We start from the raw sequence: 24508 nt of genomic DNA on the forward strand, positions 1-24508 counted from the left end.
GGTGGACAGTAGAACTGACGTGGTCCTTGTTTTGTTTTTATTCACCCCCTCAGTTAAAGTGGATAGCTGCAACACCACTGAGGCATTAAAGTTCGCATCGAGCGATGGAAACTTCTCGGTAGGAAGAGGAGGCATCTTTGCGTTGTCCAGAACGGTGGTCCCGCTGACGGGCCGCCGGTTCTCGGTACGTGCGCAGGACGCTAGCGGACACACTAACATCATGGAAGTCAATCTTCTCCGTGAGCCGAGTGCAGCGCCTACAAGACTGGTATGTTTTTATTTTTTCATTATTCAACTTAAAATATTGCATGATAGCGGAGTTTAAGTGACAGGTGTATGTATGATAGTCTTAAAATATTGTAAATGGTTCATTTCTGTTGTATTTGTTTGTGTCGATGGTTCGCCTATCACAGGTGGAGAGACGGATCAGGCGCTTCCTGAAGCGGGCCAAGAGAGTGTGGAGACCGCCACCGTTCAACATCATGGAAAACGGCAAGGGGCCTTTTCCGAAAGTTCTCGACCATGTAATAATAATAATCAGTTATTGGCTAAACACCTGTCGTTGAACTATACGCCTATATTTCATACCAGCCAACACGACTGTCCGGAGTCCGGACCGTCCCCCGAATAAGTCATGACCGACGGCTTGTCGTTGACTCCTCCCTTGTTTTTTAATGAAACGAGGAGCTACCTTCATACACACCCAGACACACCCCTGGAGGTTCTTTGTGCTATTCGTATATATATATATATATATTTTTTTTTAAAGGGTTAGTGTGTGTGTGTTCAGAGACCCAGTACTTGGCAGTACTATATCCGCCATCGATCTAATTAGTTACAATAGAGAAAAATAATAACAAAATCAGATCTGTGTGGCGGTGTGCTCGGACACCGACTCTGGGAACAGGGTGGGAATGAGAGAGGATTACGCTGGATCTTAAAATATTTACTTTAACGGCCCATGATTATAATTAACAACATGAAACTCCCTTCTAACTATATCCCAAACTGTGTGGGAAGTGGACACAGATAAGGCCTAATGGGTCGACTCCTCCAACGCGTTGCTGTGGTACAGCATGTTTCCCAATTATCGTAATACTGACTTTTTCCCTTTTTCCCTTTGTTTCTTGAGCAGATTTGCACACTAATGTATTAACCTTCTACCACCCGCAACAAAAATATGCTACAACTCAACCTCTATGTGTGTTACTGATACAATATAATATAATTATTACAATATAAATATTTGATGTATACTTTTACTGTTCAATGGCTAGATTGGGTCGAACACGGCGTATAACCGCACAGTGTACTACACCGCCGAGGGGCCGGGGGTGACCATGGCTCCGGAAGGGCTTCTCAGCTTGAGCAGAGAAGGTCTGTTGAAGGTCCACAGGGCTATCGACCGGGAGCAATACCCCCAGTTAGAAGTGAGTGTATAAAAGTTCATTGTGGTCGTTGTGCGATGACATATATACAAGATAACTTCAGGGTTCCATAGAGATATAATAAAATAATCACTTTGTGTATTCTCTGGAGTTTAAAAATCATTCTTTTTTAAAATTCTTTCTTTTTTAAGTTTACGGCCAGAGTTTATGAAGTCGGCACCAACACACAAACAGACAAACCTCTGACCGTCACGGTGATCGTGGACGATGAGAATGACAACAAACCAGAATTCGTGGGCCGTCTTTTGTACAGTGTGGCGGAGGGAACCAAACCAGGTCAGGACTCCTCACTCTGGCTGCACAGCCATACAGTCCCTACACAGTGAATGGGGTTCACTAACCAACCCATTTTGGTCACCATCTCCACAGGAAAGGCAGTGGGCCGTGTGAATTCCACCGATAAGGACCAAGCCAACACCCTCCACACTAAGATCAGATACTCTCTGCTGACGGAGGGAAATTTTTTCTCCATCAACTCTGAGATTGGCTTAATAATGGTGAAGAGTGACAAACTGGACCGAGAGGTAACAGCGTGCATTTCCTTACTTCACGATTAATTCAATACCATAATTATATGTAGTGAAAATAATGGTTGATGATATTTTGTTTTGCCATTGGTTTATCTTACCTTTTGCTTAATGCTGTAAAGTAAAAAAATGATTTATACAAAAGATGTTTGTATTTGGCGAGTGTCATTAAAGATAAAGCCAACTCTAAATGTGTGACACTGAAACAGCGCCATTTCTGGTGAAACACACATATTAGCATAACTGTCATTTTTGATTTAGTCAAAATAGTGACAGTTGACAAATCGGGAACAATGGCCAAAAAGGCCTACGATTTGAAACTTTGTTCTGTTTTCTAGACCAAGGAGAAACATTTAGTTATAGTGCAAATCCAAGACATGGGTGGTAGTGAGAAGGGGTTGGTGAACACGGCGACTGCCACCATTACTCTGGAAGACATCAACGACAATGCTCCAACGTTCAAACAGACATCGGTAAGTTGCCTAGTGAGGAACGTACTAACTTCTTAATGCCTGAATCTTATATAAGATTGAATATTAGCTTCAAAGTGTCATGCAATCCTTTTTGGGGAAAAAGTTGATTGAATGCCGCACATTCACACATTGTTTTGAAATTTGATTCTCCTTAAAGTACGATACAACCGTCAACGAGAACGAAGCAGACATACTTATCCTCCGGATTCCGGTTGAAGACAAGGACGCACCGAACACACCGAACTCCCAGGCAGTATTTGAAATCACAGAAGGAAATGAAGATAACCACTTCAGGATCGAAACAGACCCCCGGACTAACGAAGGGCTGCTGTACGTGGCGAAGGTAATGGCTCTTTTTGCCTTCGCTTTATTACACATCAGCCAGTTTGGTTGACACCTTGGTGTCAAAAAGAAGTTAAACCACAGCCGTTGTTCATGCTACGGTCACGCAGGACACATTTTTAAATCAATAATATGTTTTCAGGGAAGAACTAATGATCCGAGTGAAGAGAGATTTGACTGAACTTTTTTTTTCCTCTTTCTGTCCCTGTTTCTCCAGGCTCTGGACTACGAGAAAGACAAGAGTTTGAATCTAAAGATCCAGGCGAAGAATAAGGTGCCCTTGGAGGGTATCAAAGCCAACTGGTTCACCATCCCTGTGGTGGTCGCGGTGAAAAACGTTGATGAGGGCCCCGAGTTCAAGGCCCCCAACATCCGCTTGGTGGTGAAGGAGAACACACCCAACGGCACCGTCATAGGAAGCTACACTGCGAAGGATCCCGAAACCAACAGTGCCGGCGGCATCAAGTAAGCGGCCCCTCTTCTCTGCGGGTTGGGTAGGGCGTGGTGAACGAGTGGCTAGGGGGAACACATTGTCATGTGTACTTCGACGAGGCTTGAACCGCCTTGACATAGCTTTGCGTGGGGCCAACTCTCAGAGCACGGCGGGAGAATGTGGTGTGAAACAAACAAGAAAAGGAAAACGCCATTGTTGATCTCATCGTCATGTCTCAGGTACTACAAGGTCACCGATCCCGCCGGGTGGGTCAACGTCGACGTGAACACCGGGGAGCTCAAGGTGGCCAACACCATCGACAGAGAAGCCCCTCATGTCGTAAAAGGGCTCTACAACATCACCATGAAGGCTGTGGATGCGAGTAAGTCAAGATCTCCCGCTGCTGTAACCCTGCCTGTCCTTTGGTTGTATCGCAGCCCAGTGCCGCGTAGTACCACGCCTCAGAATAAAGTAGGGCATTTGAGGCTTTGATGGAATGTGAGCGTACACAGACCTGCACAGTTGCCACTGCGCTCTAGTGCGCTCATCGTCTATCTACATACTAGTGTCTTGAATTTGTTGTATTCGTAGCGTAAGGTCATCGACGGGGGACCTCGTTCCCAGTACCACTTAAATGCTGGGTATTCGTGAGTACATAGAGTTAACCAGATGTCTAAATTCGTGACTTTAGCCAATCCTCTACCATGCATTAGTCAGCTAATTGTCTGTCTCAGTTTATATAAGCCACCTGAGGTCTGAGGTGAAGCTGTCACACCCTTTGTGACTCTTCAGGTTTTAGGGATGGAATACATTCATGTTTGATGTTGTTAGGTGTACATTCTAGTGGTCTTCAATTACATTACAGCGCTACCTTTCATTTTTGTTTGTAAGTCAGACTGGTTTTGGTTATTCATTCCAAACCCTACTCCACCACATGCAGTTGTCTGAACACATCTTTTTTGTGTCTTTCTTTTTGAGGTTAAGCAAGGACATACAGATAGTGTTGTACTGCCTGATGACTCGTAGTCAGAACCACTTTCAGTTACTCATCGGTTCGTTCTCCAGCATGTCTAAACAAATCGGACCCATCTGCTTTTGTATCCTGGCTATAAAATATCCAATCAAGTCATGTTGATACACATGAAATCAAAATGATTGTTCCTCGATTCCATGATTGTCAGGAATTAGAAAACCCTTAAAAACCCTTTTTGCTCCTCCTTACCTCTGTGACCTTCTGACCCCTTATACTCCGTCCCACTCCCTCAGATCAGGAAACCACAATTTCCTCTCTGTCCCCCGTACCAGACTTTCTACCCTGGGTGGCAGGTCTTTCAGCGCCATGGCCCCCAAACTCTGGAACTCCCTTCCTCAATCCCTCTGTGACTGTCCCTCCTTCCCCTCTCTTTAAAGCTCATCTCAAGCTTTCTCTTTCAAGAACACTTCTCCACTTCCAGCACTACTTAGACTCTCTCTATATCTATGTACAGAATCTTTATTTATTTGTTTTGTTGCATTTCCTGTTGTTCTGTTGTGTTACCCTGTCTCTGTAAAGCGACCTTGAGTGTGAGAAAGTAAAAAAGAAAGAAAATAAACATATTATTATTATTATTATTAAGCTGAAGATTAAGATCCAAAGTTACTTCATTACTTTGTAAAACCAGTTTTATGAGGCCGTTGACATTGAACTCCCCGCGTCTCAGACAAGAAGTCCGCCCTGGGGACGGTGACCCTGGTGGTGGAAGACGAGAACGACAACATCCCACTGCTCCACAGAAAAGAGATGGTTCTGTGTAAGAAGGACGGCCATCACGGCTCTGTGGTGCTGGAGGCCGTCGACCCCGACAGCAGTCCTTTCGGCGGGCCCTTTATCTTCAACCTGCCCAAAGACAATGACGGCAATTGGATGTTGACGAACGTAAACGGTGAGCGAGTCTGCCGCCCCCCTCTGTTGTGATTCAATTTGAATGGAATTGTATGGAATGTAAATAATGTACGATTTCAATGTTCACCCCAGCAACCACAGCCGCACTCATGCTAACTCTTGAACTGAACATCACTCAGAGTTACGAGAGCTCGCGAGCAACTCATGAACGGGAATGGTTAAAATTGTGATTTTTTAAATTTATTTCCCCCTTCCACCCACAGTTACGGAGGCTACCCTTGAGCAGACAAAAGAGCTCCCAGTGGGGATCTACAGCGTGCCCGTAATGGTGACGGACCTGCAGGGGTCAGGCACTTTACAGACTGTCAAGGTGCAGATATGCCGGTGCAGCAAAGGGGTCTGTGTGCCCAAGAGCACCAGCATAGGCATGGGGCCCTTGGGGATCCTGTCTTTCCTGCTGCCCCTGCTGCTGCTGCTGCTGATAGGTAAGCCCTTAACATGTCAGGTGATATTGGCGCCGCTGCCAAGGATCTATCGTCGACATCATTTCAAATAATAAGCTAAATAATTTACTTAGCATTTTGTTTATTGCCTAAATTCACTTAAAAGTGAAGAGAGTCAAAAGTCAAGAATGCTTATTATATTATGATTGAAGATTTGAAGTTTGTTATATAACTAACTTTAATAATTCTCCAACATTGCATACCACTGTGTGCAAATGGTGGATATCCTTGGCTGACCAATGTATTTTTGCGTGTACAATCGCTGTTGCATAGACAGAGGAAAACGTAACACAAAAGATAATATAACAGACAATAAGTGTATTTTACCACTTAATCCGCCTTACTATTTGACAACTTAAGACGTGGAGAACATAAGAAACTACTTTGAGGAGTCTTCCCAAGAATAATAAGAATAATTTGGCACATGCATGAAAGAAACTATATCGTTAAATATAACAGATAAAGTCTTCGGGAAAAGCCTGTCGGCGTTGCCTACTCCCGAGCTGTAAACTTGTATGGAAATGTCTCCCTGGCACCAGAACCTGAAAGCGTGTGTGTGTTTTTTTAACGAGATGTTGTTTGATCTTGACAGTGTGAGTCGCCCACTCCACGCATGCTACACATCTGATGTACGCAGTGCTAATTAGGTGCTCCTCTGTTGAACTGTGGGGTTCCTTTTAAACACAAGGGTGCTCAGCTCCGTCTTATTCTTCCTCCTCCTCCTTCTTCTTCCTGCGCGGCGCAGGGATCCTCCTTGCCCTGTTCTGTAACACAAAGCATGAGAAGATGGAGATGGAGGACATGGGAGACAGCGGTGGCATCTTGCTCAAATCCAACATTGAGGTCCCGGGGGAGGAAGTGGTGGTAAGACGTGATGAAGTATGCGTGTGTGTGTGTGTGTGTGTGTGTGTGTGTGTGTGTGTGTGTGAGAGCGTGTGAGTGTGTGTGCGTGGGTGTGTGGGTGTGGGTGTGGGTGTGGGTGTGCACGTGTGCGTGTGTGTGTGTGTGCGTGTGTGTGTGAGCGTGTATGAGCGTGTGTGAGAGTGTGTGGGTATGCACGTGTGCATGTGTGTGCACAAAGACACAACCCAAAATAATTAAAGACGCTGGACGTCTATCATACAAGTTGGCTTTTGAATCTAATTGATCCATGACTATTTTCCTATAATATCCCATATCTCTGTACCATTTCTTTCATCCACTACAGGATTCCAAACTCATCATGGGCCCCGGGTACGACCACATGTCGGGCTCGGTGAAGGGCTCGCTGATGAACGTGGGCTTTGTGGGCAACAAGAGCTCCAGCACCATCGGCACCCTGGACAACCGGCAGCACCTGGTGCAGGGCTTGAGGCAGACCAGCCTCTCCCAGGGCCAGTTCAACACCAGCCAGTTCAACAACAGCCAGTTCAACAACAGCCAGTACGGCACCGGCCAGTACGGCACTGGCCAGTATGGCACCGGCCAGTACGGCCAGTTTGAGGAGACCCAGTATATGGACAACAACATGGCAGTCAACGTTGGACAGCTCTCCCATGATGAGTCGGCGTTGTACCAAACCTGGGCGACCAACGGCATTTACCTCCATGAGGTAGATTGAAGAGTTAAAGCGTTGAAGTTGGTTGAACGTCCCCTGTCCCCGCTAACCCTAGTGTTGATTTTAAACTAAAGCAATGCCATACATTATTTTGCATTCCACACAGGTCTATACATATGTGTGTTGAGGTGGATCCTCTCCGTTGACAGCTGGTAGATTGAAGAGATAAAGAGTTGAAGTTAAATGCGGTTAGAGTTGAGTTGGTTTGCTGTTTGAGTTGGTTGAAAGTCTTCTATTGTTGTACCGTTACAACTGTGCCATAGCTGTGCCGCCGCTGTCACATCTAAAGTAATGCCAGTATAATACGTAGTTTTGCATTCCACACGTGTCTATATATATATATATATATATATATATGTGTGTTTCTGGGTGAAGCTCTTTTTCGCTGCTCTGATAGCTTATCGGGAAGAGCTCTTTGAGGAATCCCCTCGGGCAATTACCAACGTCCTTAGCTTAGTGACAAGGACACAATGTACTGAAAGTGTCCTTTGAGCGAGTGTCTTCTTTTGTGTGCTTCTCACACGGCTGGGATCATCATCTCTCAAAGCAGGATGCAGTGTTATCACACTGCGACGCAATTTCTTTCCGGCCTCCCATTGGTTAGTTCAGGGGGCATAGTTTCAACTTTTTTTTGTTGTTGTCTTTTCCGTGTTCTGCAGAAGCTGGCCTACCTGGACACGGACCCTGACGAGGCCGGGGCGGAGGACATTCTGCACCCCTACGGGTTCGAGGGCGCGGGCTCTCCGGCCGGCTCGGTGGGGTGCTGCAGTGACATTGACCATAAGGAGGACCTGAACTTCCTCGACACACTGGGGCCAAAGTTCAAAACCCTGGCCGCCGTTTGCACCAAGAAGTGAACAGGAGGACACCAGCGGTTCGTTGTTCGTTCAACGTTGATTTTTTTTTAGGGTTTTCTCTACAAAGAGGTGGATGGCGGATGTGGATTTTGAGGGGTACATGGGCCATGATGGAGAGTAAGGAGTTAAAGCAAATGGGTTTGGATCTAAGATGTCATAGGCCTACACATTGACATCTCAACTGACTGCAGTATGAGTTGTGACTTGTGACTTGATCTGCATCACACACACACACGCGCGCACACACACACACACACACACACACACACACACACACACACACACACACACACACACACACACACACACACACACTAGTCTGCACACTGTACTGTTTTTTCCTTTTATACTTTTAGTTGTGTCCTTAAAAGATTTGCACTGAAAACCAGTTATGTACAGAAGTTGTTTTATAATGAGATTTTAATCCTGTTCTCTGGGGTGTTGGACTCATGGGGCGGTATCGATTGACGGTTATCCCACTTTTTTCACGTTATCAATTATCCTATTTTTTTGTCTAGTTTTCAATGCTGCACCGTTGTTTTTGTTTCGGTGTTCCCGACGAGGAGCTTACGCCTGTGTTTACAAAGGCGGATCTCACTGCTGTTGAGTGTGGCGACGCTAGCGGGTTTCGGGGGCAAAGTAGGGGCTTTTGGAGCGCACACACGCGGCGGGCAGGCGGGCGGGTGTGGAGTTGACAGATGAGAGCCGCGGGTTCAGGGCGGGAGTGCCAGGGAGCGTCTGCCTGAAGCTAATCCCCGTGAAAGTCTGCGAGAGAGGGTGTGACCGGGAGGGCGGGGTTCGGCCTGCGGGCTGACACAAAAGCGTTGCAAAAAAGAAGAAGAGGAAGAACAAAAGGAAATGCCAAGTCTCTGAATGTAAACGTGAAGATTGCGAAAACCACCACACAAAAACCCTCACCCAGTACCAAGTGATGCAATAAAGATATTAACGTCATTGGATGTTACATTTCATTTTGACATTGTTTTATTTCTCATTGTTTTCAACGTTGTTTTTGTATTTTATTAATAAATGCAGCAACTGTCTCATTATGCTACCAACTGCAAACAAACCCTGGAGTCTGAGATCCGTGCCAGCATGTGTAATGTTGGATCTCTTAGGGATTAGAAAGTCTATTGGTATTTGCTTGTAAGACATGAGACGTCAGAGACTGCACCGGGCTGGTGAAAAGGAGAAGCTGTCGTGACTCATGCGTTGTAATCTATGTCCATATGCTATGGTGAATGAGACACCGGGTGTGGTTCTGTGAGTCAGACGTTCACTCGTCTCCATGACAACATGACAACAAGGGCCCAACCTGTTCTGCTTAGCACTCGCCCTTGCCTCCCAGGTGCCCCACCTTTTAGCACCACCCTCATTATCTGGCAGGCCTTTAGAACAAACAGAGAGTTGTTTGTTCTCTCGCTCTCTATCTTGCTCTCTCAGTCTTGCTCGCTCTCTCTTTTTCTCTCTCTCTCTCTATCTCTCTCTCTCGCTCTCTCTCTCTCACTCTCTCTCTCTCTCTCACGCTCACTCTCACAGGCAGTCACTCTATCTCTCAGATTCTCTGTTTAACCTGAATAGGCTTGAAGGGTTCCCATTTCATGTTCCAACTGGCTCATCTAGGGTTAAAGTGTGTGTTTATACAGTCGCTCTCTCTGTCGCTCTTATGCTGTCTGTCTCTCAAATGCCCTCTCAGACACACACACACACACACACACACACACACACACACACACACACACACACACAGTATACACAGTACACCCGGACACCCGCCCTGTTTTAAACTGCTCTTAGATTACTATGATTCAAAAGGTTATTTTGTGACTGCTCCACTCGCAGGATATGAAGTAAGCACTTCACAATAGTGGGTTATGAGGCTGAGGATCTGTGGATAATAAACTCCTGGGAATACATACACAAATGAGTCATAGGAGATAGCGAATGCCTTGAAACCGAAGCCCCTGATCTTATTAGGTTTAGGAAGATTATGGATTATTGTGCCTCATTAGCGATAGAGATGTAATGGTGGTGTTGTTCGCTCAACAATGCAAATTCCTTTTTTCGCAGAGATGACATGCAGATCAGATTTGAATTCAATACGTCGCGATCCAAAGCTGCAAATATGATTATTGAGAGCAGAAAGGTCTGGCAGTCGTGTGGCGGTGATAATCATCCAAGATGACAATGGAAAAGGGGGGAGCGGGGAGTAAATGATATCTCTGAATCAACTCGGTCTCTCTGGCTGTGTTCAAATAGGCCTATTGAAATTGTGATGGAAGGACAATGCTAGTGTCACTGTATAAAGAGAATGTTGAACAAGCTGCAGATGCAGGGAGATTCTTCCCTTTAATCAAAATCCCACCAGACCCCATTAGAACATGAACTCCCTTCTCACAAAGTGATGGAACAGAGCCTCAAATATCTAAAGAACCCCCCACACACACACACACAAAAAAATAACTGGTGATAATTGAAGGGTGGGGAACACTAGATTGGGGGCCCCTAGTGTTTGCCATGCTTTTATCACAAGTTATTTTTGGATGCCTTAAAGCCAGCATTTTATAGTTTTTCTTTAAGGGCCAAAAAAACGAGCTTTTGTTTGTATGTCTTGCTATCTATTTGCTAATAGTAATTTAAGTTACTGCTGTAATAGATGACGTCAGTGCAGTCTTCTCTTCTTTGCATGTCTTTAAAGCTGGCTGGCTGTATGACAGCTTCCCATTTCTTTACACAGTCCTTTGAGTTTTTATTGAACACTGCGAGATCCTTTGAACTGCACCGGTTGGGTATAGGGGGGCAGACAAGGCAGTGCTGCATTGTATGGTCCTCTTCTCCACATTCACAGGTGGTTTGGCCAGTTTCATAGCCCCATCTGTCCATGGCAGCTTTTGATCACCCTGTTCCTGTTCTTGTTTTTTGGGCTTCTGAACATCATTTGTCTTTTGGCTTGGCTTCAAAGTCTTTGGTAGAATTCGCAAGTATTATTGCTGGTATTACTTGCCAGGGATCGTGACGTGAACGCTTCTACCTTGATCCCCCAGTCAATGTAGTTATTATGTCCGATGCAAACCCAGACCTCAGAGATCTACAACACAAAGACACAACAAAACCCCAGAGCTATTTGATATCAGTGAGTCTTCCTGGTCACACAGACAGACTAAGAGATTGTTATCCAATTCCTTCATTTTGAACAAGTCTAGCATACTTTTATATGTAAGAAGTTATAGGCCAACTGACTTCTGACTTTCAATTGTCACCTGCGACTTGATCAGCCTCAATGACACATGCAAGCACGCACACGCCCACACACACACACACACACACACACACACACACACACACACACACACACACACACACACACACACACACACACACACACACACACACACACACACATATATCTGTGTGTGTATATATATATATATATATATATATATATATATATATACACACACCTCAATACACTCCATATATATATATATATATATATATATATATATATATTCTCTTTGGGGAAATTAAAGTAGCAAGCTCACGTGAGCGCAGGCCGCTGATGAACGGAGTAATTGAATAGCGCACTTCGCCTGTCCACTCTTATCACCGGCGCTTGAGCCATCACTTTCAGCCACTTCCTTTAAAGCTGCAATTAATTCCAAAGCAGTAGCGTGAAATTAATTTATTGCTTGTAATTAGTTTTTGGCACACTGTGAAAACAATCTCTAGATAGGCTGTTTTTCGCCCTCCAACGGAGAGAGCAGCCCAGGGAACCTCGGCTACCTCTGACTTCAACATGGAGTGGCTCTTCCAGATGCCCAGAGCGCAGAGCGCAGAGCGCAGAGCGGCACTTAGGGCTTCACCGGCTATGAGTAAATCCGTCACTCGGTGCGTTTAGTCCTTACCCAACCACCATACCATAAGCAGGAATGAACGATCACACATACAAGGCTATCAACACAATCAAGAACAATTCCCCATTCGATTAGCCTACTTTGGCTTGTTGTTGGCTGGTTTATCAGAGCTTGAGACACATCATACAGGCTCAGTTATATAGACTACGTTTATAAACGGCCCGGGGTTGTCCCGTGACTTCAGCCAGTACGTTGACCACCTGAGTGCATAGTAGGTTAACGAAACACGAGGGCCAACTCTGAAATACGTGGTTAAAAAAAAGAAAGAAATATAATGGGTTTTATTAGGCCTATTTTCCGCAATGGTTTCCATGCGTTTTTTTCTGCCACTTGAAATGATCAGATCAAGATAGTTAGTAGGCCTGTGTTGGGCTATAATGCATCGGTATTAATACTACGTAAATACATTTCCAGCTGCATCAAAGACAAGCATGCCCCCCACTGTATACCCCGTTTGTAGGCTACTGCATATATTTTATGAGTTTACAGCGGAGCGTGATTCCGCGTTGTGCCGCCAGGTGTCACTCTTACCTCTCCTCTGTGTACGAGACACACCGCGCTCAGTCAAGATGGCTGAGGTGCTGATTTTTAAATGGTGGCAGAATCCAGCCAAGACACATCCTGCGGCTCTCATACTCATGTGACAGAAGGGGGAGAAAAAACAACAACAACCCTGTAATGATTAAATCAGGGTGAGGAGGCACGGCAGGGTAGTTAAAGATGGAGTGAATTGACAGACTGTGACAGGTGTCAGATCCCTAAGATGTGACATCTGCTGGACTCTTTGGCTATACAGTACCCCGACCACTTTCTAATGAATGCCTAATTCCAGTATGCTAAGAGTGTCTGGCTCCATTTAGGTGTGACACTATATTACCTCCATTACTAATTATAAGTGAGTGAGTTATCTAAAACCGCCCGGGCACTGTGCTGTGGCTAGCGACGCATGAGGCTACAGTTCATGAGTAGGCGGTGAGTGGTGACTAATAAAAGATAGAACATATAGGAGATATAATCCTCGTGAATGTATGCAATGGAAGGAAAGAGGAGACCAAGTCAAGAGCTGTCCCTTGGAGATGATGTGGCCGTCTAATTGCGTGTGTTTAATTTTATAAATGCATACTAATTATTGAACCTATGATATGAATATTATCAGAAGTATATCATCGCCCACTCTGTTTACTCTGTTTTTTTTGTTTCTATTACAAATAAACCTGGATAACCAGGCATTTCTATTGTGCTGTTCTAGTGATTCAGTAGCGTTTTGCTCAAGGATGCAGACACTGGGATTGAAACCAGCATGGCACTCATTGATTTGGTTATTATCCGATCAGAAAGTGTTTTATTGCCGTGTACTTTTTGCAAACGCAAGGATCTTATTTGTTATATAATGCTGGAAATATCATGATATATTGAGTCAAGGTACAAAATACATATTTGTGCAAAGATAGAAAGCAAAGAAATGAAGTAAATACAATATAAACATCTAGGCTATAATCTGAGTGTGGAGGCGTGCAACCAACGAGTCTGGGAGGATGAAATTATTAATTGAAAGACCATGCATCGCACAAAGTTTCAATAGTAACACTTTACCTAGTATTTCCAAGTCTCAATAGTCACACACTTAACCTAGTATTTCTTAGAGCGCACTCACACTAGGCAAAGTTCCCCAGTACCGTACTCAAGTACGATTGCCCCCCCCCCCCCCCCACCTTGTCATCCAGCTCAAGTGTCGGCTCATTAGCATCTGTACAGTGTACTGAGGCCACGGAATTGAACTGTACTTGAGTACAGATGGCGTGCTCACACTAGCAAACGGCAAACGGTACACAGGGGCGGGCCGTACTGGCCATAGGCAAATCAGGCACTTGCCTGGAGCCCCAGGCCCCAGAAGGCCCCATAGAGGCCTTTTGGGGCCCCCAAAATGCCCTCTTTATATTTTTTCCCCATATCTATTGTTTTTCTAAAAATCTCGTCATAATAGCAGCACCCTGCCAACGTGCGAAGCAATCATGCAACTTTGCCCCCCCCCCCCCGTCTACAATTCTGTCCGACCGCAAACCAACAATTCGGCAATCCAACAATTCCCCCCCACCCCCGTCAACAAGATCGCCACTGACGGTACAGATGCCCTAGTGTGAGTGAGCCCTCAGTCTCAAAATAGTCACACAAAATCATAACTTTCAAAGTTATGGTTAAGTACCGCTATCTAGCTCTAGTTTTATCTGATCATTTTTTTCATGGCAGAGAGCGCAGAGCGCTGTCGTCTCCTCAGTGGAGCTGGCAGTCAGAACGTCCTTGATGAAGAGTCTAAGAGCATGCCTCGCTCCTCAGCTTCAAACCGAAGGGAAAAATAAATCCAGAGTGGATTTTTCAATTTTTTTTATTTCAGAACGTATTGGAGAAAATTTTCATATCAGAAGAAACAAGGATGCGAGTGACTCAAAAACACTGAGAAAATGTTTACAAATAGTGTGTGTGTGTGTGTGTGTGTGTAGTGGCTGTGTTAAGTGTGTGTGTGTGTGTGTGTGTGCGTGTGCGTGTGCGTGTGCATGTGTATGTGCTTGTGTGTGTGTGTGTGCGTGCGTGTACACGTGCGTGTGTGTGTGTGCTTGTGCATGTGTGTGTGTGTGCGTGCCTGTGTCTGTGTGTGTGTGCCTGTGTCTGTGTGTGCGTGTGTGTGTGTGTGTGTGCGTTAGTGCGTAGGTTTGGGTGTGCTTTTTCATGTGTCTGTGTGTGTGTGTGTGTGTGTGTGTGTGTGTGTGTGTGTGTGTGTTTGTGTGAGTGTGAGAGAGTAGCCGAGGGACACTCAGCTACCTCTGACTTCAACAATTAGTGGCTCTGCCAGATACCCAGAGCGCAGAACGCAGAGCGCACTTCAGGGCTGCACCGGCCGTGCATCACTCAGTGCGTGCTTTAAACCCTTACCCAACCACCATACCATAAGGAATGAACGAAAAATAAGTAAAAGGCTATCAACACAATCAAGAACAATCTCCCATTCGATTAGCCTAAACCTGGCTTGTTGTGCGCTGGTTTATCAAAGCTTGAGACACATCATAGTACAGTAGGCTTAGTTAACACATATATACATAGACTTTGTTTAGGAACGGCTCAGGGTTGTCCCGTGACCTCTTCGCCCATTACTTTGACCACCTGCGAAAGTGCATTGTGTGCGAACGTAACACCTACCTAATAACCTACTCTAAAACACGCGCTCAAAATATATCACGTTTCATACGTCGACTATTCTGCCTATTTTCCACAAACGTTTTCCATTCAATATTTCCACCGCTTTAAATTAACTCTTCCTTTTAGAACTTTATTTCCTCATTCATCTTGTGGAAACAATTCCCAACTATCTGCAGGTTATAGCCGTAGCTGTTTGTTATGTTACCAGCAGGATGTTCAAAGTGAGGCTGCAGGTGTAGAGGCAGCTGCATTAGGAAACAGATTGTCTCTGTTGACACAAACCGCGTGGCTTCCACGTTTTGCGTGCCCTTGTTCTCCCGCTCTCCTTATGACGTGTTCAGTCGAGCCCGGTTGCTTTAAACTACAAATACATACCTCATGCATGTGTTGTTGTTTTCCCCCGTACTGACTGGATATAGACCACTGTGTCAAAATAAAACTCAATGCAATTGGTGTAAACGGTCATGTGCCATCCCCACAGAGAGAGACACAAATAAATGGATAAAGAGATAGAAAGAAATATAGATAGATAGACTGATAAATAATATGTAGAAGTTAGATAGCTAGAGAGATATAAATATATATATATATATATATATATATAGCAGATATATACAAAGAAGATAGGCAAGGCAACTTTATTTATGTATCTTTTCATACACAAGGCGGACTGAAAGTGCTTCACATATAAATATTGTCATACAATAAAAAGAAAATAATAGATAAGTAAAAGAAAAAAGGTAAAATAGATAGAAAATAAAGGCAAAGTTAAAAAAGCATTTTAGAAAGCAATGTATTTAAGATCAGATCAACAGTCTCTCTGGTATACCCTTGTTGGGACTACAACCCGACCTAAAGGAACTTGGTCCTTTCTCTGGGATTCAACCCGGATCCTGGGACTCTAACCCACACAGAACTCGGGACTCAAACCCTTCAAAGTTCATGTATCAGATCAACAGTCTATCAGATCATGTATCTCTCTGATGCCCACGTTGGGACTACAACCCGACCTAAAGGAACTTGGTCCTTTCTCTAGATTCTGGGACTCCAACCCGGATTCGATAGATAGCTTGATATATATATATATATATATATATATATATATATATATATATATATATATATAGATAGATAGATAGATAGATAGATAGATAGATAGATCGATGGATCGATGGATTGATAGATAGATAGATAGATAGATAGAAAGATAGATGTATAGATGGATAGATAGGTAGAAGAAAGATGTATAGATAGAGGGAGGTAGGACAGAGAGACCTACAGAGAGAGAGAGAGAGAGAGAAAGAGAGAGATAGAGAGCAAAGGTGAGAAGATCCTATAGCAGGAAGTTGACTGCTGTCATCAGGGAGAGTTAATTCCCAGCAACATTCCCAGCAGGTCTCTGCCGAGCGTTTGTCGATGGGCTCCCGCTGTGACGCAAAGGATGCAAGTCACCCCTATTATATAACAGTCATGTGTGGAAGATATAAATAAATAAATAGAAATACCTCGGAAAACAAAAACAGGAAATAGTTATTTTTCCCTTCTACAGTTATGATAATGGGAGCCTTCCTTCTGCCAGAGTTGTTGTTGTGTCCCACCAACTCTGGGAATCTCAGACTCTAACAATCGGCAGTTGATACTCGAGGATCAGTAGCTTGAGAGATGGAGGGCGAGAGAGAGCGAGAGAGAGATACAGGGCAGAGAGAAGGAGAGAAGCAAAGAGAGAGAGAGAGAGAGAGAGAGAGAGAGATACAGGGCAGAGAGAAGGAGAGAGGCAAAGAGAGAGAGAGCGAGAGAGAGAGCGAGAGAGAGAGAGAGAGAGATACAGGGCAGAGAGAAGGAGAGCGGCAAAGAGAGAGAGAGAGCGAGAGAGAGAGAGAGAGAGAGATACAGGGCAGAGAGAAGGAGAGCGGCAAAGAGAGAGAGAGAGCGAGAGAGAGAGAGAGAGAGAGAGATACAGGGGAGAGAGTCGGAGAGAGAGCGATAGAGATACAGATGATAGAGGGCAGAGAGGATATAAACAGGTAGATACAGAACAAAAGGAGGTGACACACTCGCACACACACTCACACACACACACACACACACACACACACACACACACACACACACACACAACACACACAACACACAACCACAACACAGCCGTGGGCCTGATGCGGGGCATTAGGAAGGCACTAAGGCACTCTCTCTCTGGATCAGCTCTTGTCTCCAGCCCCTATGTCGGGGAGATCTATACCACAGATCAGACCCACACGAGGGCTGTGGGGCCACCATACTTTTTACTGCAGCGGAGCCACTTCCCCCGGGCCCATGCGTTGTGTGTGCATGGATACTACGTCCATGTCCCCATGCATCCCACACACCATGGATTTCCATGGATGAAGTACAAGGGAGCGCATCCTGGCCTTTTCTGTGTATGAAATAAAAAAAATAAAAAAATACTGTGAGAGTAGGAATGTGAGAAGGAATACCGTACGATTTGCTTTGATTGGTCCCGAGAGGAGGCAAACATGTGAGTGTGTGTGTGTGTGTGTGTGTGCATTGCCCACAACGCATGCATTGCGTGTGCAAGCGGCCATGCAGCCACGCACTTCATTATCTTTGAATAAATGTATTACAAAGAGGTGGGGAAAAATCCAATACTGCACAACAGCAAATCTCTCACCAGTCTCTCTGTGAAGCCCTCATTGTTTATTTATGCCGCCAGTCTGAAGAACTTAAACCTCTCTTTCACTTTTTAAGTGAAGACCCAACTCAAAGGAGCTTTTTTTTTTTCTTCGGGAGGAGGGGGGGGGTGTTGTTTAAACATCCAGCAGTAGTAGAGCGCTATACCCGATGCATTTCATTGATTTGTTGTCAGTGCTGAACGGGCCAAAGTCCACAGTTCTCCTGGTGAGCGTAGAACAGTGTCTGTTCTCCGCCCCGAACCCGCAGCTCACGAGGCCCCGGCTCAAAGAGAAATAGTTTGGAGCTGGCCGTGGCTCTGCTCGATTGACTTCACTTGGCTCGCGATTCACGGGCAATCCGCAAGGCCGAGTGATGTATGTCAGGCCGGCGCCTGCCTCGACTGGGTCGGTAAATTGTATAATCAATAAAATATAAAATGACTCAGAGAGATACCTTGTATTTTTACCATCTATCTTTTGCTCCATAATTCAGTCTCCTGCCGTCTCTCCTCCGACGGTGGCGGAGTTCACGAATTGGACTCCGCCGCGCACTGTAATTTGCTCCACACGGCCCGCATCTTCGATCAATCCTCGAGTGTGGCGCCGGACCCACTTCCCGTCCTTCTGGAGATGCGTATGAGTATTCCCCAGGCCGATCCACTTATCTGCTATGAGGTGAGCCTTTACCAACTCCGGCACTGCTGTGCAGGTGAAGCAAAGTGAGGTTGACCTTTTTGTTGTTGCTTGTGAGTGTGCAACAGACTGACTGACTGGCGGCTGTCGGCTGTCAACACACACACACACACACACACACACACACACACACACAGGTGCAGACACACACACACACACACACACACACAGGTGCAGACAAACACACACACACACACACACACACACACACACACAAATGCAGACAAACACATACACACACACACACACACACACACACACACACACACACACACAAACACACACACAGATGCAGACAAACACATATACACACACCGACACACACACACACACACACACACACACACACACACACACACACACACACACGCAGACAAACACCTATAAACACATATGCACACACACATAGATGCAGACACACACCTATACACACACATAGACACACACACACACACACACACACACACACACACACACACACACACACTGAGATGCAGACACACACACACACACACACACACACGCACACACACTCACTCAAACACACACACACACACACACACACACACACACACACACACTCACACACACACGGCCCTTTCGTCTTCTCGCATTGATCGCCAGCGCTGACATCATAGGAATCACTCATCGGGCCGTGTGATTGGCAGACGGAGGCGTGTCGCATCGATCCGGCGCCGTTTGACAGTCAACACTACTCCCCTGACCTTTCCCACCGCGCTCACCCACAGGTCAAAGTGGAGCGCGCACAGCAGGGCTTTGCTTTTCATGCCAATTACACCTAATGCCATGCAGATCACCACGGCGGACAGTGAGAGGGGAGGGGGGGGGGGAGGGGGGGTGTGTCTCTCCTCTCACTCAACGTCGGCCGTAACACAAAACACCAGCGCGTAACCCCCCTGTGTATTGTTAGCTCTGTATCGATTGCTCTGGATCCCACATCAGAATATATTCCTAATCATTTTTTCATAATCGTCCACCTGGTCACACCTACGCACGGTGGACGCGGTGGGTGATGTGTGTGTGTCTGTGTCTGTGTGTGTGTGTGTGTGTGTGTGTGTGTGTGTGTGTGTGTGTGTGTGTGTGTGTGTGTGTGTGGTAACGTGCAATCCGAATAATCGAAATCTCGTCATCGCTGCATTTCATGTGTGCATGCTGATAAACGTGTATTGACCAGATAAGCCGCAGCTCAACCCCGCTGCTATGATTGAGTGACCCGCGATTGGGGTAGGGGGTTGGGTGGGGGGGGGGGGGGGGGGGGTGACCTTTCTATGGCCGCCCTGCAGTACCATTAACCCCCCCCCCCCCCCCCGCCCCCCACCCCTCCATTCCATCGACCATATTACTTACAGCCATGTGTGATTAATTACGAACGAGGCCTACAGCATGGTGATGATGGCTGCCTGTGATAAGACCCGGAAAACTCCCTGAGCTCCACAGATATCTGAACTCTTGGTGGACGTCATGGTGGAGCCCGGTACCCTGGAAGGATCTGAACGCAATGGTTTGTTGCTTTGGCAATGTAATCTGGAACAGCGTATTGGTAGCAATGTGGTGATTATATTGATAGAAGAGCAATAGCCATAGCCATAGCCACAGTGTGTGTTCATATCCATAGCAATAATAATAGTAAAAGTAATATAGCAATAACACCAGCATCTGCAATATAAATATCAATAGTTATAATGATAGTCATATATTACATTTATTTAGGCATATTATATTGATTCTAAATATAATTCATCACCATAGATTTGAAAACATCCCAAAATTGTAAATGAATTTGTCTGTAATTATTATTCAATTAAAGGTTACCGTACAGTTTAGCCGTTCTTGCGATGGAGAATCAATACATTGTCTTGATACCATCGGCATTCCACCCTGTGTGTGTGTCCACTGCTGCAAACCTCCCACACATCACAGAGCATTTCTATTATTAGTATGTTAATGAACCTGCTGGAGTAGGGGCTAGGGGTCAGAGTGGGCGTAGAACCAACAACGAAGGCATGCAAAACCTCCATTGTCCCCATTGCTTTTAAGGTAATAATCATGCCTGTTTTACATACAGGGTTTCAACTAGCAACCCCTTTTTGGAGAATTCCCGTCGAGTTGACGTGTCTAAATATATCGGCTTCAACGTAGGAACTTTGATAACCATATTCCTGACAAAGGCATCTCTGTAACTGCTACCCCTGGTTGTTTATGTGGAATTGACTGAATATATACACTGGCAACTTTTCAGTTGTAAATACAAACATCAAATATAATGATGGCGACATGGGAAGAGAGCCGCGTATTAGACAATAATTGATTATTGTTGGTGTGAATGCTGAAAGCATTCACATCTTACATATTCTACATATATTTAATCTTATTATTATTCCACCACTTATTAAGACATCAACTCCTTCCACATACTTCAATGTAGAAACATCATTCAAACTTCAAAACGTTCAGCTCCGTTAGTACCATGTTGCCATTATTTTTTGTATTCATATTATTCATAATTCCCGAGATATTCCAGGTTATTCACCCAAAATTCCCCCATTCATTTCCATTGGAAAATTCAAAACACGCATTCACGCTTCATCCTCTTCAACACTTCATCCACTTAATACATCATAACTTGGTCAAAATTCAACCGTTTGCCATAGTTCAAACAATTAAACAAATCTACACATTTGTATCTTCAATCATATTTAATCAGAATTTCAATATCATTTATACTTTTTTCAGGATCACAGTTTTAGTTTCATTCCGGATTCGTTTTCAGTTACATACTTCATTCATACTTCATCCTACAGACTTCATTTTACCTTCAAATTGTTCAGCAGATTTCATAGATTCAGTGTAACTGTTCAACACAGCTTCAGCAGTGGAGCGGAGCATTTCAATGTCAGCATTCACACCGCAATACCTTCAGGAATTGCATTTGTAGTTATATTTGCATCTTTATAGATGACAGTTAACAGTAACACATCCTTGCAGAGACGTTATGATCCAATGTGTGAGGCGAGTGTTAAAAATAGTTGGCAGCGTGCTGCTATAGCGTAGAGCTGTTACTTGGGAACTTTATATAGCAAGGTTAAGCGACATGGGCTCAATGAGCTCATGTTACACTTTTTTGTATATGCCTCATTCTAAGGTGCACAAGAATGTAGTACAACTGTGGAGAAATAGCTGACAATGTAAAGGTTTAGTCAGGCTGATGGTATGGACGAATTAAGTGATGGCATCTGGTGATATTCACATTTCAAAACATGTCTGTCCATGAAGTGTATATAAGCATTACACATATACACGCACTCACACACAGACACACACACACACACACACGCTCACACACACACACACACACACACACACACACACACACACACACACACACACACACACACACACATACACACACACACACAAACAGACACGCACACACACACACACACACACACACAAACATACACACACACACACACACGCACATACAAACACACGCACATGCACACATACACACAAACACACACACACATACACACACAGATGCAGACAATGAAACACCTATATACACACACGCACGCACACACACACACACACACACACACACAGATACAGACACACACACACACACACACACACGCACACATGCACACACGCACACAAACACACATGCACACAAGCACACACACACATACACACACACACACACACACACACACACACACACACACGCACATGCAGATGCACATGCAAACATCTAAAACACATACGATTCATTTTTTGTTTATCGCCAAGCATTTCTTGTTTGTTCCTGCTGTTTTGTTTTTATTCCGACATCGTAGTAGACACCACATTATTTTCATCCTTTATTTGGTTGGGCCATCTTTATCCAAGCGAAAATAGTTTGCTGTTGGATTAAACGTACATTGTTGTCACACGGTAAACATTTCACGGTCGTGGTTTTGAATGTGTGTCTTGCACAATCAAGATGATACGCACACGATTTTATCCGGAGCCAGCAGAAAATAAATCTAAACAGAAGAAAACACATAACAACAGAAAGGACCTAAAAATCGACTGTATCACTGATGCTCCGTATCATTTCTGAGGAGAAGGCAGTAAAATGGGGCGGGGGGGTGGGGGGATGGTGTGATGTATCGCTCTGCCCACTATCACCATCTGAGTGCTGTGTTGTTGCAGACTCTCTGCTGCGACGCTTACTTCTATCTGCTTGACCCAGCTTATCTGGAGAGGGCCGGCGTGTCCCTGTAATCGCGGCGCGTCCCTGGGAGGTCGCGTGCTAACAACCTCTTCTTTTTTTTATGACATGATCTGAAGAGCACCCACAGCAGCCAAGGTCGGCCGCCATCCAACACAAACTTCGGCCGAAAAGATACAAAAATAAGAAAGTGGCTTTGACTTTCTTTATGAAATCTTACTTTTATGGATTTCAACTTTGTTTCTTTGTTGTTCACGCGTTATTGTCGAAATGTCAGTCTAAATAAACGATGGAAATGTTATGGCTTACCAGACGGGGCGGGTTAACATTTACACCTACAAAAAAAATGAAACACTATTAATAGAAATTCACACGAAATGATAGCATTGTCACATTGTCACCAAGTCAGGTTAAAATAGGTTGCCAACACTGTCAGACTCAACAGCTTCATGCGAGCACACCGGTTTATAATAAAAGAACAGGGATGCAGCACAGCAGTGCAGAGAGAGATATCACAGGGCTGGTCCACCGGCACCAAGGGTAGCCCCAACAAAAGGGGCTGAAGCAGATGAAGGTTGCATGTAATTACACCTACCCCCAGGCTTAATTAGGTCACCCCAAGTGAGAGCGTCTGTGTGTGTGCGTGTGCATGTGAGTGTGAGTGTGAATGTGAGTGTGAGTGTGAGTGTGAGTGCGTGTTCAAGTGTGTCTCTGGGTGCGTGCGTGTGTGTGTGCATGCGTTTGTGTGTGTGTGTGTGTGTATGCCTGTGTGTGTTTGTGTGTGTGTGTGTGTGTGTGTTTGAGAGCATGTGTGTGTGTGTGTGTGTGTGTGTGTGTGCGAGGGAGAGACAGTGTTTATTACATTTGAAGGTCATTATGAATATACAATAGGTTGAGAGAAGTGCCCTTCGGCCTTCCAGGTCAGGTCCCTGGGAAGTGAGGGCTGATGCAGTTTGAACCAATAGAGAGGCAAGTACGATGCCGTGCTTGCAAGGATTTCCTCTACCAGAGCATTGAGGTGAGACTTGCATATTCCATTATAAGGTACAAGTCATGCCACACAGTAACTAATTGTGCGCAGTAGCAAGTGAGGCGCACGGTAGATAACCACACATGCATTAGCTGAGAACATGCAGTAGCTACCCACACACTGAATAGTTAACCACACAAAAAGTAGCTGAGTGCATGCAGTAGCTTACCATAAACGCATTAGCTAAGAGGACACAGTATCTAACCACACACAAAGTACCTAAGCGCACGCAGTAGCTAACCAAACATGCAGTAGCTAAGCACACATGCAGTAGCTAACCACACACGCAGTAGCTAACCACACATGCGGGTCTAACACACAGAGTCGTTATCCACATAGCGGATCATCGTACACAAAGCTAACAACACAGTGGCTACAAAGTACAAAGTAACCTTCTGCAGTAGCTAACCGCATACAAAGTGACTTAAAGGCAGCTTTAAATTTATACCTGAACAGTTTCCTTACAAAAAACGTTGACCAAAACCCAATCACTATATTCATTTATATTCATATATTTAATATCATCAAATTGTCTTTTGAATATATCTGTATTAAAGTATCAAACCCTTTATCCTTTAAGGATCTGTTCCCCAGTGTGCTTATGTGAACTGAGACTCTGTTCTTCTGCGAGGTCAGTCATGACAACGTGTGTTTTAATACAAGCGCTACCTACCCCTGTCCTAACAATGGCTCTCTGTGCGATGTTTCCCTGAA

The 24508-nt window shown here is 44.9% G+C and overlaps 1 protein-coding gene across 1 annotated transcript; it reads left to right on the forward strand.

Annotated features, from left to right (window-relative positions):
• Positions 1–53: 53 nt before the first annotated feature.
• On the forward strand, positions 54–9120 carry LOC311374969 (desmocollin 2-like protein; the record flags this gene model as incomplete). Its single annotated transcript, XM_084490692.1, has 14 exons — positions 54–268; positions 414–524; positions 1278–1430; positions 1580–1724; positions 1818–1972; positions 2314–2448; positions 2606–2791; positions 3008–3255; positions 3463–3605; positions 4924–5145; positions 5369–5590; positions 6354–6472; positions 6816–7199; positions 7865–9120. Coding segments are annotated over 14 exons (2636 nt in total), but the record flags the coding sequence as incomplete, so codon positions are not given.
• Positions 9121–24508: the final 15388 nt, after the last annotated feature.

This window comes from Micromesistius poutassou (assembly GCF_964030765.1).
Source record: "Micromesistius poutassou genome assembly, contig: SCAFFOLD_4147, whole genome shotgun sequence".
Taxonomy (NCBI): Eukaryota; Metazoa; Chordata; class Actinopteri; order Gadiformes; family Gadidae; genus Micromesistius; species Micromesistius poutassou.